This window comes from Catharus ustulatus, chromosome W, assembly GCF_009819885.2.
Source record: "Catharus ustulatus isolate bCatUst1 chromosome W, bCatUst1.pri.v2, whole genome shotgun sequence".
NCBI lineage: Eukaryota > Metazoa > Chordata > Aves > Passeriformes > Turdidae > Catharus > Catharus ustulatus.
In genome coordinates, this window is record NC_046261.2 from 10,073,156 (window position 1) to 10,092,552 (window position 19,397).

At 41.7% G+C, this 19,397-nt stretch overlaps 1 protein-coding gene across 1 annotated transcript in view; it reads right to left on the reverse strand.

Moving 5' to 3' along the window:
* Nucleotides 1-19,397, reverse strand: part of LOC117005075 (guanine nucleotide-binding protein G(q) subunit alpha) — a 258,664-nt gene that overhangs the window by 7,714 nt on the left and 231,553 nt on the right. The window contains exons 5-6 of the mRNA XM_033076314.2: nucleotides 18,478-18,607; nucleotides 388-541 (exon numbers count right to left, since the gene is read on the reverse strand). Of these exons, the coding sequence (XP_032932205.1) occupies nucleotides 388-541; nucleotides 18,478-18,607 (284 nt within the window). The remainder of the gene's footprint in view (nucleotides 1-387; nucleotides 542-18,477; nucleotides 18,608-19,397) is intronic.

Here is a 19,397-nt window from a genome sequence, read left to right on the forward strand (position 1 = left end):
ATATGATGTTACTCATCTAGAATCAATAATTTCACGTGAAAGGTACTGCCATCTTGTCCACTATTAATGGAGGTATAAGATGAAATTCTAGAAATCTAGAAAGTTCCACAAGATTTCAGTGACTTTAAAAATTTGAATCATTAAAGACTGTTATTTTTAATAATTTTTCCTTTTCATATATTTAAAAAAAAAACATGACCAGTAATTCAACTACAAACTAAGCATTTAGTGTACTTTGTACAATTTGCAAAGAAGAAAATGGATTTAATGAAGAATGGGAGATTATCTTTGTCCTAAGAACCTCCAAGCAAAATATGGGCAACGCTATTACATTTGGTCATTACTGCAATTTAAATAGGGCATGAGCTCTGGTGGTAATATACTTACCATCATACTCTGGGAAATAATCTACTAAATGGGAGTACATAATTTTCTCCTCTAAAAGATCTTTTTTATTTAAGAACAGAATGACCGAAGAATTCTGGAACCATGGATATGTGATGATTGTCCTAAAGAGTGCTTTGCTTTCTTCCATTCGATTCTGGAATTAAAAAAAAAAAAAAGAAATACATTAATGCAGTTGTGAAAATAATTTTTCAAAAAAAATAAATCAGTGCAATTCCATTTTAGTTGATAAACATATCCTTTTCACATTTTCCACCTTCTTAGCAAAATGCAAGATTTAACTGATTAATTTCCAATTCATAGGCATGTGGTATATTAAATATACAGGGAGTTTCCTTTTGTAAACTCAGTGACTCAAGCATGATTATTCTTTAGAACATAGGTCATGGACATAATATCTGTAACAGGTAGTTGTAAATACTGATTATGCACAGTTATGATCAGCCAACAAATTCATGAGTACTGAAATGCATGTGGTTCAAGGTAGAGATAAATGTAGAACAAGACATAATAACCAAATTTCAAGAACCTTATTTATTTTATATGAGTTTCCTGAACTTTAAATGCAAGTAATCCTTAATTTTTTGAAAGAGATCAGCATCAAAATAGTTCCAGGTAAATTTAGAATTTACTCATTGATAATCTGAGAATATTTGCCCAAATCAAAGGCTTATGATATAAAATATTACAAATGGTAAATTTGTTTGCAACATCGAGTTAGCCTTTACTTAAGCCTTGTTTAATTGCTCCTGCAAGGCATTTTGCATGATAGTGGAAATTTAAATAAGTGAAGCATACAGTTGTTTGCAAGGGCTTCCTGATACTGTAAAATTCTGTGTGATTCAATACAATTCTGAAAAACAGTTAGGATGACACAATGGAGTTAATACAGTGTCAGAACAAATTGAGTTCAGAACCAGGAATTAACTCTACTTCTTTATTATTTGAAAATTCTAATGCAGGCCTGATTAGCTATTAAGGAAGCTTTTTTTTAGGAGATGCCTCTTGAAGACAAGTTTCACCACCAAACAGGCTGTTATGACCAGATTAGTGAGAGATGCCTCTGCCCAAATTAATGGGTAAACAAGGCCATATGCCAAATTCCATAGTACAGATTTTATTTAGCAGTAAATGTGAGGTAGAGAGATAGAACGAAATAGGAAGAGAGAAGGAGGGCAGAGAGAGTGAGAAAGAAAGTAAGTAAAATATACCACCACCATGTGTATTCCTGCAGCATTCTTCACCCTGGTCTTCGGTGGTGGGGGGCCCAGAGTCATTCTTCTGGAGGTACCACCTGTATACAGTCCAAGTTCCGAGTATCTAAGGGGTGATCGCAGATGTTCCCACAACTTGGACTGTCATGGGTGTAAGCAGTGGTTTCCTTTTCCACAGTCTGCTCAGTGAAATTTTGTCCAGCATGCTAATTCCAAACCTTCACTTCTTGTTTAGGCCTGGAATTAGTGTCTTCCTGTTTGCCATCCGTGCTTACCTCAAGTTCCTGTCGTGATGACTTACAGTAAATTCACGAATACAAGCTGCACTCAGTATAAGCCACATCTATGGGTGTTGGCAAATATTTCGTTCTTTGTCCATAAATAAGCCGCATCTGAATATAAGCCGCTTTGTCGTTTGCAGCCAGGACCCGCGTGCAACAAAGTTGCCAAATACTAACAGAACCACTGCATGACGGGGTTTACTGGCTCAACTAAGGTTGTGCAGGCTCGGCCCGCTAGGGGTTGCTCGGGGCTGGCTGCCGCCTCTGGGTTTGCTCGCCCCGGCCCCACTCCCGCCGCGGCGCCGGTCGGGCACGGAGCACCCCCTGCTCCCACCACAGCGGCGGAGGGCGGGGGCAGAGCCCCCCTCCTCCTCCCCAAGCCGCGGCAATGGCGGCGCTGGGCCCCCGTCGGCTCCCCGAGCCGCGGCAATGGCGGCGCGGGCCCCCCCCCCTCCTTCCCGAGCCTGCGGCAGAGGAGGGAAGAAGAGAGCTCTCCGCCCCCCGTGCTGCCTGCAGGGATCCAGGGCAACAGAGTAACAATTTGTAACAATCGCGAAATGCCGGCTTTTACTGGCAGGTGCTTGGTTCGGCGTCCTGGTTGGCACTTCTGAGGTTGTAAATGTCAGAAAATTATTCACATATTAGCCGCCCCCGAGTATTAGCCGCACTTCCGGGTTTCCACCAAAATTTTTGTCAAAATGCTGCGGTTTGTATTCATGAAATTACTGTATCTTATGGGAATAGTGTTTTGAGACATGTAATTGCATTCTTTAAATCCTCACACAGGCTTCTAGAGAACAAATTTAAACTGAATCTTGCAGATTCGGATGCTGCTGAACCATAGAATTATAGAATTGCTTAAGTTGGAAAAGACCAAAAAGATTATTGAGTCCAACCATTAACCTAACACTACCAAGTCCACCACAAAACCATGTCCCTAAGTGCCACATCTTCACATCTTTTAAATACCCTCAAGGGATGGTCACTCAACCACTTCCCTGGGCAACCTGTTCGAATGCTTGATAACCCTTTCTGTGAAGAATTATTTCCTAATATCCAACCTGAACCTCCTCTGGTGCAACTTGTGACCATTTCTGCTTGTTCTGTCAATTGTTACATAGGACAAGAGACTGATACTGTTACAACCTCCTTTCAAACACTTGTACAGAGCAATAAGGTCTCCCCTGAGCCTTCTATTCTCCAGACTAAAAACACTCATCACACTCAGCTACTGCTCATAGGACTTATATTCCAGATGCTTCATCAGCTTCCTTACTCTTCTTTGGATGTACTCCAGCACCTCAATGTCTTACTTGTAGTCAGGGGCCCAAAACTGAACTCAGGATTTGAGTTGTGGTTGCATCAGTGCTGAGTACAGAGGGATGAACATTTCCCTAGTCCTGCTGGCCACATTATTTCTGATGCAAACCAAGATTCCATTGGCCTTCTTGGCCACCTGGACACCCTGGCTCATGTTCAGCTGGCTGTCAATCAATTTCCCCTACATCCTTTTCTGTTGGACAGTTTTCCAGTCATTCTTCCTCAAGCCTATAGCATTGCATTGGGTTATGACCCAAGTGCAAAACCCGGCACTTGGACTTGTTGAACCTCATAGAGTTGGCCTCAGCCCATTGATCCAACCTGTCCAGATCTCTCTACAGAGCCTTCCTACTGTCCAGCAGATCAACACTCCCGCCCAAACCTGGTGTCATCTGCAAACTTACTGAAGGTGCATGTAATCCCATCATCCAGATCATTGATAAAGATCTTAAGCAGGACTGTCCTCAATGCAGAGCCCTGGGGAACACTGCTAGCGACCATCTGGCAATTGGATTTAACTCCATTCACCACAAGTCTTTGGGTCCATCCAGCCAGTCAGGTTTTTACCCAGCAAAGAGTATACCTGTCCACCCAGTTTCTCATAGACAGTGCTATGGGAAATGGTGTCAAAGGCTTTGCTAAAGTCCAGGTCAACAAAATCCACAGTGCGTCACCTTGTCATAGGAGATCAAGTTAGTTAAACAGAACGTGCCACCAGTACACTTGGGTGGATCCTAACCCAACACCCCATGTCTACCCAAACCCCGTGGCTCCTGCTAAGGCTGTGGAGTTTTCTGTTACATTTTTTTGCCACCCTGGGTGTGCCTGCCTCTGTCGTTCCAGCTGCTACTCCAAGGTTCCTGCTACAGCTTATTTCACCATCCAGAGAGGCACTGAGACCAGCTGCCCCAGGAGGTTTGTAAAGGAAGCTCCTTCTAGCTCTCTCCCGCCAGCTTGACTGCCATTGCCAGTGTGGAGAGAGGCAGTTGAGCTTGCACTACAGCGCCCCCTGGAGCCACAGGAGAATCATCACACATGCCCTACCCACCAGGATCCAACAGCGCCCCTGCTGGCTGTGACCAAAACTACACCAAAGGGGAAAGTGCTTGACAGCTGAGAGAAGGCTGTTGCTGTGTTTCTGTTTTTGTTTGCTGTTGCTGCTGTTGTTAATGTTTGTTTGCCTTGTTATGCATATACATACTAGTAAAGAATTGTTATTCCTTTTCCCATATCTTTGCCTGAAAGCCCCTTATTTTCAAAGTTATAATACTTTGGAGGGAAGGGGGTGGTCACATTTTTTATTCCAAGGGAGGTTCCTGCCTTCCTGGGCAGACACCTGTCTTTCAAGTCAAGACATAATCAGTTGCACTGATTTCAGTGGTGCAAGAATTTCATTCAAAAAGGAGAAAAACTGAAATAGCAACAAAGCTGAGCATAAAATATAAACTCTTAGGTCAATTGTTAAAACATAGTTTCAAAGATTACTTTTATAATTTTCAAATATACAGACTGAATAAAAATATCATAGTTAAAACTTGAGGGGAGCCAGAGAAGGGGAAAACCTGAAGGGGTACATGTCCTAAATTCACATAGGGGTTTTTTTATCAGTTTTGTTTTCTGTGGTTTTGTTTGGGTTTTTTACTGTCACAAACTACACTCACACCATGGACCATAGTATCTCTAACTATTAAGGTTTGAGAAAATAAAATACCTAACATACTCTAAAGACAGGAACATACTTGTATCTTCTTCTGGTGTCTTAGCAATAATAAATCCTGTAGGATTTAGCTCTTCTATTCTGTCTCTGTAATTGCTATCTTCGGCTGGGTGGTCTTTCCAAAACTGACCCCCTCCTTCAAAAGTATATAAAAATATTTACCTTTCCCTGTTGTTATAAGGAAGTTAGACAGGATTTTGTTAAAAACGTATTAAACTCTAAGCACTTTTTAAAAACAGTCCCAAAATATATCACTGTAAACCTGAATTTAAAATGTTTTATTATGAAAAACTATTAGCCTCTTGTTTCTATTGAAAGGCTCACATTAATAAAACCTCTTGATTTTTGTAGTTTGATAGAATCAGAAAGTTTAAAAGAAAGTGAAGGCATAACAAAAGAAGCAAAGAGATGAAATATTATAGCTTAAATACTGATAGAATACTAAGAGAAAGTAATGGACTTTTAATGAAAATATTACAATTTGAATGCATGACTTTAAAGACTTTCTGTTAAACTTGTCACTCATATTAACAATGAGGAACAAGTTCGGTAAATTTATTTTAGGGTAGCTGATAAATATTCAATTTAAGCCTACAGGATAAATATTAGGAGAGTTAACTTCTTACTGTTACGAATGTCTTATTCCTGGGCAACCTGCTTTAGTTGACCTTGCTTAAACAGATCATCTCAAGATGCCCCTTCCCACTTCAAGCATTCTGTGAATCAGCAAAGTACTTAAGTCTAATTCTAACTGTAAATATGTATTTCTGCAAAACTGATCCTTTGCTTATCATTAGACATAAGAGAGAAATTGTGTTGTAAGATGGTCTGTTAGGAATTGAGTAGGAAAATTTTATCATATGCATATCTGTTGTTGAATAGCTCTTCCCAAGAGGAAACCTACATTCTTTGCACTAAGATACTGGGACGCTTACATTTGGAGAATTTTCCCTTTATTTCACCATAAATTGCTCATTATAAAATTAGGAGCAGAAATTTACAGTTTATTTCCAGAATCAGATTTATCATACAATACTACTGATCCCATGCAATGCAGAGTTTGACTATATGGGTAGCTTCAGAGTAAGGGTAAGGTCTATCATTGGTAAAACACCACAGTTAGATGAGAACAGTTACTTTTGTAACCTAAGAGAACATAAACTGTGTGACTATGTAGCAGGGATACTTATGCATTGCTGAGACGATTAAATACCACTGAACAACCAATGGTCACATATTTAATCTATTGAAATGTAAACATCGGTAAGCACTCACACATATCCCACTGAAACACCACTGAAATGACAGTAGAATATTATATCAGAAGTATGAGCTGAAATTAACCTCTGAAGTCTATCTAGTCCAGCCTTTCACTCAAGTACAGTTATTAGCAACATGAGACCATGTCAGTCATTGCTTTGTCTAGCAAAGTCCTCCAACAATGGAGATTTCACCACCTCTCTGGGTTCCCTTTTCCAGTGCTAAACTAATCTCCAAGGGAAAACTGTTTCCTACAAACACATTAAATACCTGTTTGTACAGCTGAAGAAATATAATCAAGTTCTAGAAATAGAGATGAGATAACAAGGAATATAGGGGAAGGCTTCTACTGGGGATCTAACCCTATATCAGATGCAATGTGAAGGAAGCCTTGCTAAACCAAGCAAGACAGTATGGATCTGAGGAGAGGACAGGAGCAGTGGGGAACAGGTAGCATTTAATATCTCATTCAATCTCTAGCTCTGATTTTATGAGCCAGTTCTACTTCACAAAATTGCTTTCAGCAAAAGCCTATTTCAACTACAATGGAAAATCATAGAATCACACATAATCGCTAGGTTGGAAGAGACCTTTAATATCATTGTGTCCAACACATACCCTAATACCACCTCAACTAAACCATGGCACTGAGTGCCACATCCAATCTTTTTTTAAACACATCCAGGAATGGTGACTCCACCACTTCCCTGGCAGATGATTCCACAACCTTATCACTCTTTCAGTAAAAAGCTTTTTCCTAATATTCAACCTAAATTTCCCTTGGTGCAGTTTAAGACTTTACTCTCATTTTGTCAGTTGCTGCCTGGAAAAAGAGACCAACCTCCATCTGACTACAACCACCTTCAGGTAGCTGTAGAGAGTGAAAAGGCTGCAGAAAAAAAAATTATGAATGGGTAATTTACAGAAATGTACAGCTGGAGTGGTCTCAAGGCTTCTCAGTGGTTGACAGCCTTTCATAGCAGTTATGTCCTTTGACAGCAGTAAGTTTGTTGTGGTCTTTACAGAGATGATGTTGACAGGTCAGTAGTTTCCAGGGTCCTCCTTTCAACCCTTTTTAAACATGAGTGCAATGTTTCCCTTTATCCAGTCACCTGGGACTTTTACTGACTGCCATGACTTTTGAAATATCATGGAGATAATTCAAAAAGTATAGTTTTCTTTGTTAAAGCATACTACAAGGAAAAATACTTCAGACAATATAATGTAATGGACTATTTAGAAAAAGAAAGAAAGGCATCTTACAAAATTCATACTGTTTAATTTGACCATGAGCAGCAGCAGAACACTGCAAGTTTTTGAGTCAGAACACAAAACCACTACAGCAACCCAGGATACAGTTGGCTTTCTGGGTTACATGTGCACATTACTGGCTCAAGTACAGTTTTTCATCCACCAGTAGTCAAGTTCCTCTTCTCAAGGTTACTCTCAATCCCTTCATCCCCCAGTCTGTATTGATACTGGAGGTTGTTGTGAGAGACTGGAAGGATTGGTGGTTCAAAACATTTCAGGTGCGTGTGTGTGAAGGAAAAGGGCAGGTCTGGCCTTGCCTTTGGTGAGGCAATGCACCGTCCTGTACACCCCACACGCCCTGGGGCCTGTATCCCAGCCCTGCAGTGTCTGCCAGTCACTGGCACACTGGAGGAAATGCTCCACACCCCGACCTCGGAGCTCCAATCTAGCCCCAGAGTGGCCAGATGATCAGAAGTCCCACCTGGGGGACAGGCCCCGGAAAACCAAAGGGTACTTAAGCCAGTACACAAGGCAAGCATATATCTTGACTCTACAGCCTCTTGGGATTTTTATCAGTTGAACACCGCTGGAACCAGGACAGGAAGCTATACTTCTTCTTTTCTCTATCTTTTTCTGTCTTTCTCCTTCTTCTTCTAATTCCTTTTTCTCAGAGTTTTGAGTAACTTAAAAACCAATGGGCTTGGAGTTTGCAAAACTGAGTGGACTAAGTTAATGTTTTGTAAAATGTTTTATGTTGATTGAATGCTGCTCTGAACTTTTGCCAAAGTTCTCTGATTTTCTGATGTTGCCAGTAAAATTTTTGTTGTTGTTTTGGCCTTTTGAGGATATATTGTCTGTATTTTTTCCATGCATCTAACTCAGAGTGCATGAAAAACCATAAGCCCTTTTAAGAGGCTCATCAAGTGAGTTTCTGGAGCCTAACATTTGTTCCAAACCAGGTGCAGACCCTTGCATTTGGCCTTGCTGAACTTCATGAGGTTTATATGGGCCCATGACTTGAGCTTGTCCAGGTCCCTCTGGATGGCATCCCGTCCCTCACCACTTAGCTTTGTGTCATCTGCAAACTTGCTGAGGGTGCATTCCATCCCTTTGTCTGTGTCATTAGTGAAGATATTAAATAGCACTGGTCACAATACAGCCCCTGAGAGAAGCAGTTCTGACTGGTCTGTATCTGGATATTGGGTTGGTAGATGATATTAGGGATCAGAATGGTCCCCCTGTTATCCAGGAGGAGGTAGTCAGAGAACTGCTGAGCCCCTTGGATATTCATAAATCTGTGGGATCAGATGGGATCCACCCCAGGGTGATGAGGGAGCTGGCAGATGAGCTTGAGAAGCCGCTCTCCATCATTTACCAACAGTCCTGGCTCACTGGTGAGGTTCCAGGTGACTGGAAGCTGGCCAATGTGATGCCCATTCACAAAAAGGGTGGGAAGAAGGATCCTGGTAAGTATAGGCCAGTTAGCCTGACCTCAGTACCTGGTAAGGTTATGGAACAGTTTATACTGTCATCATGCAGAATTTACAGCATGGCCAGAGTATCAGGCCCAGCCAGCATGGGTTTAGGAGGGGAAGGTTGTGTTTGCCCAACCTGATCTCCTTTTATGACCAAGTGACCCACCTGGTAGATGCAGGAAAGGCTGTGGATGTTGTGTACCTGGATTTCAGCAAGGCCTTTGACACTGTCTCCCACAGCATACTCCTGGAAAAACTGGCAGCCCACAGCTTGGACAGGAACACTCTTTGCTAGGTTAAGAATTGGCTAGATGGCTGGGCCCAGAGAGTGGTGGTGAATGCTGCTGCATCCAGCTGGTGGCCAGTCACCAGAGGTGTTCCTCAGGGGTCTGTGCTAGGGCCAGTTCTGTCCAATATTTTTATTGACAATATGGAAGAGGGTATTGAGTCTTTCATGAGTAAATTTGCATATGACACTAAACTGGGAGCGTGTGTCAATCTGTCAGAAGGTAAGAGGGCTCTGCAGAGAGACCTGGAACAGTTGAATGGATGGGAAAAGTCCAACAAAGTGCAATTTAATAAATCCAAGTGCCAAGTCCTGCATTTTGGCCACAATAACTCCCTGCAACATTATAGGCTGGGAGTGATGTGTCTGGACAGTGCCCAGGCAGAAAGGGACCTGGGGGTACTGGTTGAAAGCTAACTGAACATGAGCCAGCAGTGTGCCCTGGTGACCAAGAAGGCCAATGGCATCTTGGCCTGTGTCAGAAATAATGTGGCCAGCAGGACCAGGGAGGTCATTCTTCCCTTGTACTTGGCACTGGTGAGGCTGCACCTTGAGTACTGTGTCCAGTTCTGGGCCCCTCAGTTTAGGAAGGATGTTGAGACGCTTGAGTGTGTCCAGAGGAGGGCAACAAGGCTGGTGAGGGGTTTGGAACACAAGCCCTATGAGGAATGACTGAAGGAGTTGGAGTTGTTTAACCTGGAGAAAAGGAGACTCAGAGGTGACCTTATCACTCTCTACAACTTCCTGGAAGGTGGTTGTAGTCAGGTGGGGGTTGGTCTCTTTCTCCAAGCAGCAACTGACAGAATGAGAGGGCACAGTCTTAAACTGCACCAAGGGAAATTTAGGTTGGATATTAGCAAAGAGTTTTTTACAGAAAGAGTCATCAAGTACTGGAGTCATCTCCCCAGGGAGGTGGTAGAGTCACCATCCCTGGACGTGTTTAAAAAAAGACTGGATGTAGCACTCAGTGTCATGGTTTAGTTGAGGTGTTAGGGCATGGGTTGGACTCGATGATCTTGAAGGTCTCTCGCAACCTACTGATTCTGTGTGATTCTGTGATTCTGTGATTGAGCTGTTCGCCACTACCTTCTGGATGCAACCATCTAGCCAATTCCTCATCCAAATAATTGAGCCATCAAATCCATGTATCTCTAGTTTAGAGACAAGGATGCTGTGGGGCACTGTGTCAATGGCCTTACAGAACTTCAGATAGATGACATCTGTAGCTATTCCCTTGTCCACTGCTGTAGTCACTCCATCATAGAAGGTCACTGAGTTTATCAGACAGGACTTGCCCTTGATGAAGTCATGCTCGCTGCCTCGAATCACCTCCCTGTCCTCCATGTGTCTTAGCATAGCTTCTCAGAGGTTCTGTTCCATGATCTTCCTGGGCATGGAACTGAGGCTGACAGTTTAGCAGTCATTGGATCCATGTACTGCCCCTTTGGTCTGTCATAAAAGTGATTTTTCATTTCTAGAAGTGATAAGATCCATAATGAGCCAGGAGCCATTCACTTAGCCCCATTACTGGACCATCCTGTATGTAGACACTGATATGTGTACTGGTTCTGGCTCGGATAGAGTTAATTTCCTTCATAGCAGTTCATATGGTGCTGTTTTGAATTTGTTACCAAAACAGTGTTGACAACATAAGGATCTTTTAGTTATTTCTGAACAGTGCTTTTTCAGCATCAAGGTCTATTCTGCATCTCATACTACCCTTCCAGTAAGTAGGTTGAGGTGGAGAAGAATATGTGGGAAGGATGAGGGGAGGGGGATGGGGGACGTTCAGTGTTATGACATTTGTCTTCCCAAGTAATTGTTAACACATGATGGAACCCTACTTTTCTGGAAATGGATAAACATCTGCCCATCAATGGGAAGTAGTGCATGCATTTCTTGTTTTGCTTTGTTTGTGTGCACAGCTTTTGCTTTACCTATTAAACTCTCTTTATCTCAGCCACAACAATCTGGAAAAATTGCTACTTACTGTAGTTTTTTTACTTGTGCTATTGTTGGTTTTTAAGGACAGTCATAGAATCATAGAATCATTTAGATTGGAAAAGACCTCAAAGATCAAGTCCAACCATTAACCCAGCACTATCAAGTCCACCACTAAACCATGTCCCTAAGCACCATGCCTACACATCTTTTAAATACCGCCAGGGATGCTGACTCAACTGCTTTCCTTGATAGCATGTTCCAATGCTTGACAACCCCTTTGATGTATAACTTTTTCCTAATATCAAATCTAAACCTCCCCAGTGCAACTTCAGGCCATTTCCTCTTGTTCTATCGCTTGTTACATGGGACAAGAGACTGATACTCACCTTGCTAAAACCTCCTTCCAGGTAGCTGTAGAGAGCAATAAGTTCTTGTCTGAGCCTCCTTTTGTCCAAACTAAACACCCCCAGCTCCCTCATCAGCTCCTTATAAGGTTTGTGTTCCAGACCCTTCACTAGCTTCGTTGCCCTTTTTCTGGACATGCTCCAGCACGTCAGTATCTTTCTTGTCATGAAGGGCTCGAAACTCCATGCAGTACTCAAGGTGCAGCCTCACCAGTGCCAAGTACAGGGAGATGATCACTGCCCTAGTCCTGATGGCCCCACTATTTCTGATTGTGATGGTTTTGGCTGGGCTAGAGTTAATTTTCTTCCCAGTGGCTGGTATGGGGTTGTGTTTTGGATTTGTGCTGAACACAGAGTTGATAATATAGAGATGTTTTTGCTATTGCTGAGCAGTGCTTACACAGAGCCAAGGCCTTTTCTGCTTTTGTACTGCCATGCTGGCAAGGAAGTTGGGAGTGCATGGTAGGTTGAGATGAGACACAGTTGGGACAGGTGACCCAAATTGACTAAATGGATATTCCAGACCATACAACATCATGTTCGATATATAAAGTGGGAGGAAGAAGGAGAAAGGGGCGGATATTTGGAGTGATGGCATTTGTCTTCCCAACTAACCATTGTGCTCTCTTGGAGACGTCTGAACATCTGCCAGTTCATGGGAAGCAGTTAATTCCTTGTTTTGCTTTACTTGTGTGGATAGCTTTTGTTATCCCTATTAAATGGTCTTTATCTCAACCCACGAGTTTTCTGGTTTTTACCCTTCTGATTCTCTCCCAAATGCCACTCATGGGGGAGTGAGCAAGTGGCTGCATGGAGCTTGGTTGCTGGCTGGGGTTAAACCACAACACTGAAAAAAGCCAGGATGACAATGGCCTTGTTGGCCACCTGGGTACACTTCTGGTTCATATTCAGCCAACTGTTGACCAACACCCCCAGGTTCTTTTCTGCCAAGCATCTTTCCAGCCACTCTTAGCCAAGAGGTCCACCAGAACTTTGCTGATTCGTATCCTAACTTGCTAATTCTCTCGGGCACTGGTGAATGTCAGGAAGGGAATTGATTGTTGGATTTGTACATAGCGCTCTGCTGTGCTGGTTTTGCACATTTGACATTTGGTAAAGAGGGAAGAAGCCACCGACGGACATGACTTTTATGAGGGGAGCTGCTGAGAGCTTCCTCTGTCTGACAAAAACCAATCAGTGATAGGTTTTGAGAAGTGACAACCTGTTAAACCACTGAGAAAGTTGAACATGCCTCTGTGAACACACATTTTAAAATGAAAAAACCCCAGGAATCCCTCTTTAGGTTTCAGCTTCTCAGTAGGTAATTAGTCTGGCCGGGCCAGGCCCAGCATGGCCCATGGTGTGGCTGGAATGCTGCCGCTGCTAAGTTGCACCTGAGACCACCAGGCAGGGGGAGGGGAGGCCATCAGCTGCTGGGATCCTGGCTACTTCCCTCTCTCCCCCAGCATGGCCAGACCAGCCTGTGTCTCAGCTGGAGTGCTGCCACTGCTGAGCCTTACCAGAAACTGCCAGGCCCCAGGAGCAGCTATGAGACAGGCCAGGACCCCTCTGCCATGGCCAGCACCACCTGGCAGGGACCAGGCAGAGCCCTGGTGGCTGCTGCGAAGGAGGAGGGAAGACCATCAGCCTGCAGCTGGAATTGAATGCAGCAAAAGCCAGAAAACAGCCATGCAACCAGAGCACCAACCACTGTTTCTCACTGGGCCCCTGCTATCCTGGCACAGCCCCCAGCACAGCCTGAAATACTGCATCCCAACTTCTCCAGCCACTGCCTGGGCAAGATATTAACTCTTTCACTGCACAGATGAAAGCTGCAACCATCAATTCTCCCTCTCTTGAGTGAAAGAAAAGGACAGACATGAAGACACACAGAGAAACAACATGGAGACTATCAAGGTCAGTAAAGAAGAAAGAGTCAAGTCCCAGATGGGATAGGAAGATGAGGAGATGCCTTAGCTGAAATTGTCTTGTAAGCTATGGTGATGGACTATGATATATTGAATATCCCTATAAGTCATAGAAGAAGCATGGGGGGGGGGGTTTGAAACATTCACATTGCAGATATGATCAAAGGCATCCATTCTGAAAAAGCAGATGTCGAAGTAGCTGTGATCCCATGAGAAGTTTGAAAAGAGACAGAGGAGAGTGATGAAAACCCTTTGCCCCCAGGGAAGAAGATCTCTATTCCTAGAGATTAATATGATCTCAGAGATAGATTGAAGAGAACCTTTGCTTCTGAACAGTTCATCTTTAAAAGTGTACCCCATTGGCCAGAGAGTGAGCCCTCGAAAACAGTTGTGGGGAAAACTGTGAGTCGAGGGGAGGGACTTTTACACAGTGATCAGATTTCCATTCTCCTGGGTGGCTGATTCACTGTGACATTGAAGCCATGAGAGAACTGTTTCTTGTGGAGAAGTCTCCATAGCATGATGAGAGAGACTCCTCTCCCTGAGTGAACTGGAGAAAGACTATTTTAGAGATGGTAAACTGACTGGTTTTGTACACTGTCAGTGTGAAAGAAAAGAGGGTGGGGGGAGAAGTGTTCTGAAAGTCTTATTCTGATTCTTATTGTTATTTTTTGTTTTAGTTTCTATTAATAAAGTTTTTCTTTATACCCTTCAAAGTCTGAGCCTGTTTTGTTCCTCCTCCTAACCCTATCTCACAGCAAGAAATGAGTAAATAATTCTAGTGGGCGCACTGACAATTTGGCCAGCACTAAACCCACCACAATCTGTGAATCAAGGTTTTCCTGTGGTCGGAATGCTGGTATTGGTGGAATTGTGGGGCTGTGCACCTAACATTTTTGTTAGATATTACTCTGTTTAGTCTAGTCTCTCAAACATTGACTACCAACTGCCACTTTGGTAAATCATGGATCATAATTATATGCCCTCTAAAACTTTATGGGCTATCATCTGTCCCATAATAAATCATGCAGCAGCTTCCATCCTACGCCATGCAAACCTACCATGCCAATATTGACAATTGCCTGAAAGACACTGCTTGCTGCTGTGACCTTATCAAAATAGGTGTCCCTGGCCTATACTGGCTGTGCAGCAGCTGTGCCATGAAAATTCTGCCATGGAGAGAGAGAGAGGAGGTCTGTGCACCCAGACTTATAGTGTCTGCAATGCATGTTGATGTAAACCTCTTCAGGACCCATGTCCATAGCTATCCTGATGCCCTGCGACATTGGTGTGATTTTAACCCTTTAGTAGAATGAGAATGCGTATTTCACCAGTTTCCCTGGACCCTCCTTCCTTGTCTAGGGATCTCTGAGCTGGAGAAAGCAATCATCAATCTCTCTGCTACTCTGGAAAATATAGAAAATATAACAATTTATGCCATCCAAGCACTGCAGTAAGAAGTTGCTCAAGTACCACAGACTACTGTTCAAAACCACTAGCTTCAGAGTACTTCACAGCTTGTAGGGGTCGGTCCCAAGTTTCCCTGATCTGCCTCATGACCTTCATCAGGGACTGAGACCTCTGGGACCCCACCACTCACTCTGGACAGGAGTTACTGGCCTGGCCAAGGTGGATGCTTACCAAGGGACTGTGTACAGGTGTGCTTGCCAGTGCTTGCTGCTTCCATGGTACACTGCTCTCAAGCAGAATACGGGCTGTAGTGTTCTGTCCTGCACCTGTTTTTTGGAGAAACGATCTCCACACACAATAGTCCATAAACCTCCCCTCCTTTTGGCCAGAGGCCACTTGCCTTGGAGAAGGACTATAAAATGATTACTTTCTGAAGAGACTTTTGAGATCTCTTTCTCCCCACGGATGGAAGATGCGTCTATCGACGGATGACTCGAGGATGACGTCCCATCTGTTGGTAACTATTCCTCCATCCTTTTCCTCTCTCTCTCTCTCTCTTCTTTTACTTCATTTCCTTTATCTCTCTCTCTCCTCTATCGTAAACTAAGTTGTTGGCACTCAATAAAGTGCATTGTTGCTTGCTGAAGAAGAAAACTTGAGTCCCTTTTTGTTTGTCTTTTGCACCCTGGGGTCGAACAAACCATCACGACCTCCGCTCAGGTTGAGCGGATCATGATACAGCTACACAAGATGGCATTTGCACATTAGTAAATACTACCTGCTGTGTCTTTTTCAGCCAAGATTTGCATTGAGACTGACCTTAAGAAAATCCAGGAACAACTAAAGCCCTTGCACCTGGTAGCAACTGAAGATATTGATTGGGGAATTGGCAAATTGTGGTCATGGTTTACCTCTTGGGTCCCAGATCTCTGGGCATCGGTAAAATATTTTGGCTGTACTTTTTGTAATTATCTACTTTATTGTCATTATTTATGTTTTGTTTCATATCGATGGATGGGGTTGTGGACTGTGTTGTAAAACATTTTCCAGTCATGTCAAGCCACTCCCTGACTGGGGTTGGGGCCACTAGATATAAACAAAAGCTGGTTGTAGTCTCTTTCACAGCCTCTCTCACAGCAATTGGGAAAATGCAGTAGCCATTGTGGCAGGACATCCCCCCTCTATCACAAAAAAAGCCTATCTGCTTTGTCCATCAGCTGGTGCATAGCTCCAGACATTGTCCTCCCTCATATGAATTACTGAGGGAGGTGAGATCCCCAGCTGATAATAAACATCCCTTGCCTTGAGAGCAAGATGTAGAAATAAGCCAGGAATCCTTGACTGAAAGGCACTGCTTTTATAACTATAAAATCTACACAAACTTTCATGGAAGCAGAAGTCTCCTACACACTCCCTGGAAATGTGTAGGACTTCTTCCCGAAGCTTGGATGCGTCTTAGTGGTTACTTTTCCAGAAACTGAGAGGAAAGGATCCTACGTGTGCCCCATCAGAAATTGGATGGTAAGATACATTGAATCCTAATCTATACTATACTATATTTAATAATAGATACCTCATTCATGCACTGTATTGTTTATTTACTAGTAGTGTTTCTTTTGTTTATCCTGTGTAGTAAGCAATCTGTTAAAGTCTTATGTCTGTTAAATTTGTCTTAAATAATTCATTTTGTAATAGACCTAATTGGCCATGATTAAGAACCCACTAGCAAGAGCGATATGGGGTGCAGGCCACACCAAATAGAGCTACTGCCAGAAATCAGAGTCAAAGGCAGGATTTTTTTAATCTCTCCTCTCCATTCATAGCAGTAATCACCTCCCAGATGCCTGCACAACTGCTACTTGATAGAGGTGATTCTACAGTACCCGTCTCATGATACATCACCTTTCAACCTCTGACTGTATAACATACCCTGCAGGTGTTGGAACACCAACCTCACCTAGATTATTATACAACTAACAACCCATAAAAATAACACCCTTGCCTATAACTACATGTCAAGTGATGATTTGAGAGAATTACAGGGTGGAAGTGACATCTTGCCTTCTGACACCCTGTCCCTTAAACAATATTGATATCTTAGACAGTCTACCAACACTCTACCCCTGACCTACATTGTCACAACTCTTTTCCACATTTAAAAAACATTTGCATGATTGGCTGTTTCTGCCAGATGACCCAGACACCAAATGTCCCTGGCAGTCCACCAGAACCATGGCATTGCTTATGATCCTGTACTCACTATTACTGATTGGGTGAATTGCTATATGGGGAAACTGTTGTTCATCTTTCTTACTTCCTCAATAAAGCTTTGTTTTATAATGTATTGTCAGACTCCATTACTGTTTGGACCACAACATCAAATATATGTCTTACAAAACAAAAGCATTCTGATACCTGCCAAGTTTAAAAAATTGCAAAAATAAATGAGAAGATATATTCACTATATAAGCAACTGAAATTTTTTTCTTTGTAACAGCTGTACTTTTTAAGATGTCTGATGAAATAAAGACTGAAATGAGATTTTTTTCTTTTATGGGAAAAATATAAATTTAAAAGCTTTCAGAACTCCTAGTCTTTTTTGAAAAAATTAATATTGAAAAAGTTGAGAATACAACCATGACTGCCCTGGGACATCTGTTTTACCTTGGTAGGTCAATCATTCTCTTAAATAATGAAATCAACATATATATACAGTCATGAAGAAGATTAAAATGCTTTATCTTTTTCACCTAAATTTTGTAAAAGAATGCTAAAAACTTGCATAGAACAGTGCTGGTTTGTAACTCATGTAAGTTTGATGAATAATGGGAACAGTCTTTATGAAAGAAAAAATCCAATTATTAAATTTCCCCCCTACTCTTTACAGCTGTATACAAAACACTAGGTACTCCTGCACTTTTCCTACTTAGTTCATGTATCACCACCCATGAGTTTTTTACTTCTGTTATTCTTCGAAATAGCAACACAAGTAGGAAATATAAGCCAATATAAATCCTATACTTTAGGTCAATGGAATGAAATTTACTGCTTTAGGGTCTGTTCTAGCAAAGAACCTATGAATTTTGCTTTCATTCCAATTGTATTTTTATGGGTCTGCTACACAACATTAACCATGTCAATAGTTAAAATAAGAACACTTCTCTACAGTCAACTATTCCACCTTTAACACAAAATAGATGAGTTCCACTGACCTTCCATAGAAGAGATCAGTTTGCCATATTATTTGAGTATTAGCATCTTAATCCATGTAGAACTTCTCATTTCATTCCATTCAGTTGTATACAACTGGTAGACATTTGGAAAACAACCAAGCCAGCCTGCTTTGAAAATGTCTTAAAAGCACTAGTAACCTTCTGTTTTGCTGTTTAGTGTGAAGTATTCAATCTATCATTACACTTTACTGGTCAAAACAATTTAATATCCAAATAAACATGCAAAAACACACACACCAAAGCTCTCTACAAACTTGTGTTTTAATCAAGTTGCAAATAAAATTTAAAATTAATTTTAGGGAAAGTATTTTTTCTGAAAAATTGGTGATTTATGCTAAAGTTTTCTTACCTCATTGTCAGACTCCACAAGAACTTGATCATATTCACTAAGAGCTACTAGGAACATGATAGATGTGACATTTTCAAAGCAATGTATCCATTTTCTTCTTTCCGATCGTTGGCCTCCTACATCCACCATTCTGCAAAATCAACAATGATCGCATCAACTCCACAAATACCTCTGCAGATAAACATACAAACACATAAAACACTGAATCCAAGAATTTAATTGAAAACAATTTGTTTCTTCTTGAAACTGTTGCGATTCATATTAAAGACTAATGGAATGTGTTGTAAATAAATAACATATTTGTTTTTTAGTTTGATGTGCTTTCTGAATTTGAATTATTATGGGTCTCAAAGCCCTCAAATTTCTGTTATTCAAAACACTTATGATTCTGATTCACGATTTTAGAATGTATGCTCTGTATATTTAGCAGAAACACTTCCACAGAATTAAGCTGATGGCCTGCCATTTACCCAAGAAATTGACAGTGAAAATTCCAGACTTGTCAAGGCTGCCTAATTTTAAGAGTATAAATAGAATATAATCCGTATTTACTGAAGTTGTTAATAACCAAAATAAAAACTCAAATTTGCTGGCAGAGTGTACGCCAAATTTATTATGGATCTCAATGTAACTAGACACTCAGGTGTCTAACTTGTAAGTGCATAGTTATTCTTTAACAATTGTATTTGCCATGAGAATGAGCTGAGGGGAAAAATATTTGTAGGAATGGCATTAAATTTGCAAAATATCACTTCTCTATAAAAATCAAGTGCAGAAGTGGTACCTTTCCATTTTATAATTATTCATAATAGAACATTTGTACTAATTTTATTGAAAAATTACTTCCAGTTTTTCTATCAATAATAACTACCTTCAGAAAAAGACAAATCTGTCTCTTATCCTCTTGACATCTTTAACAA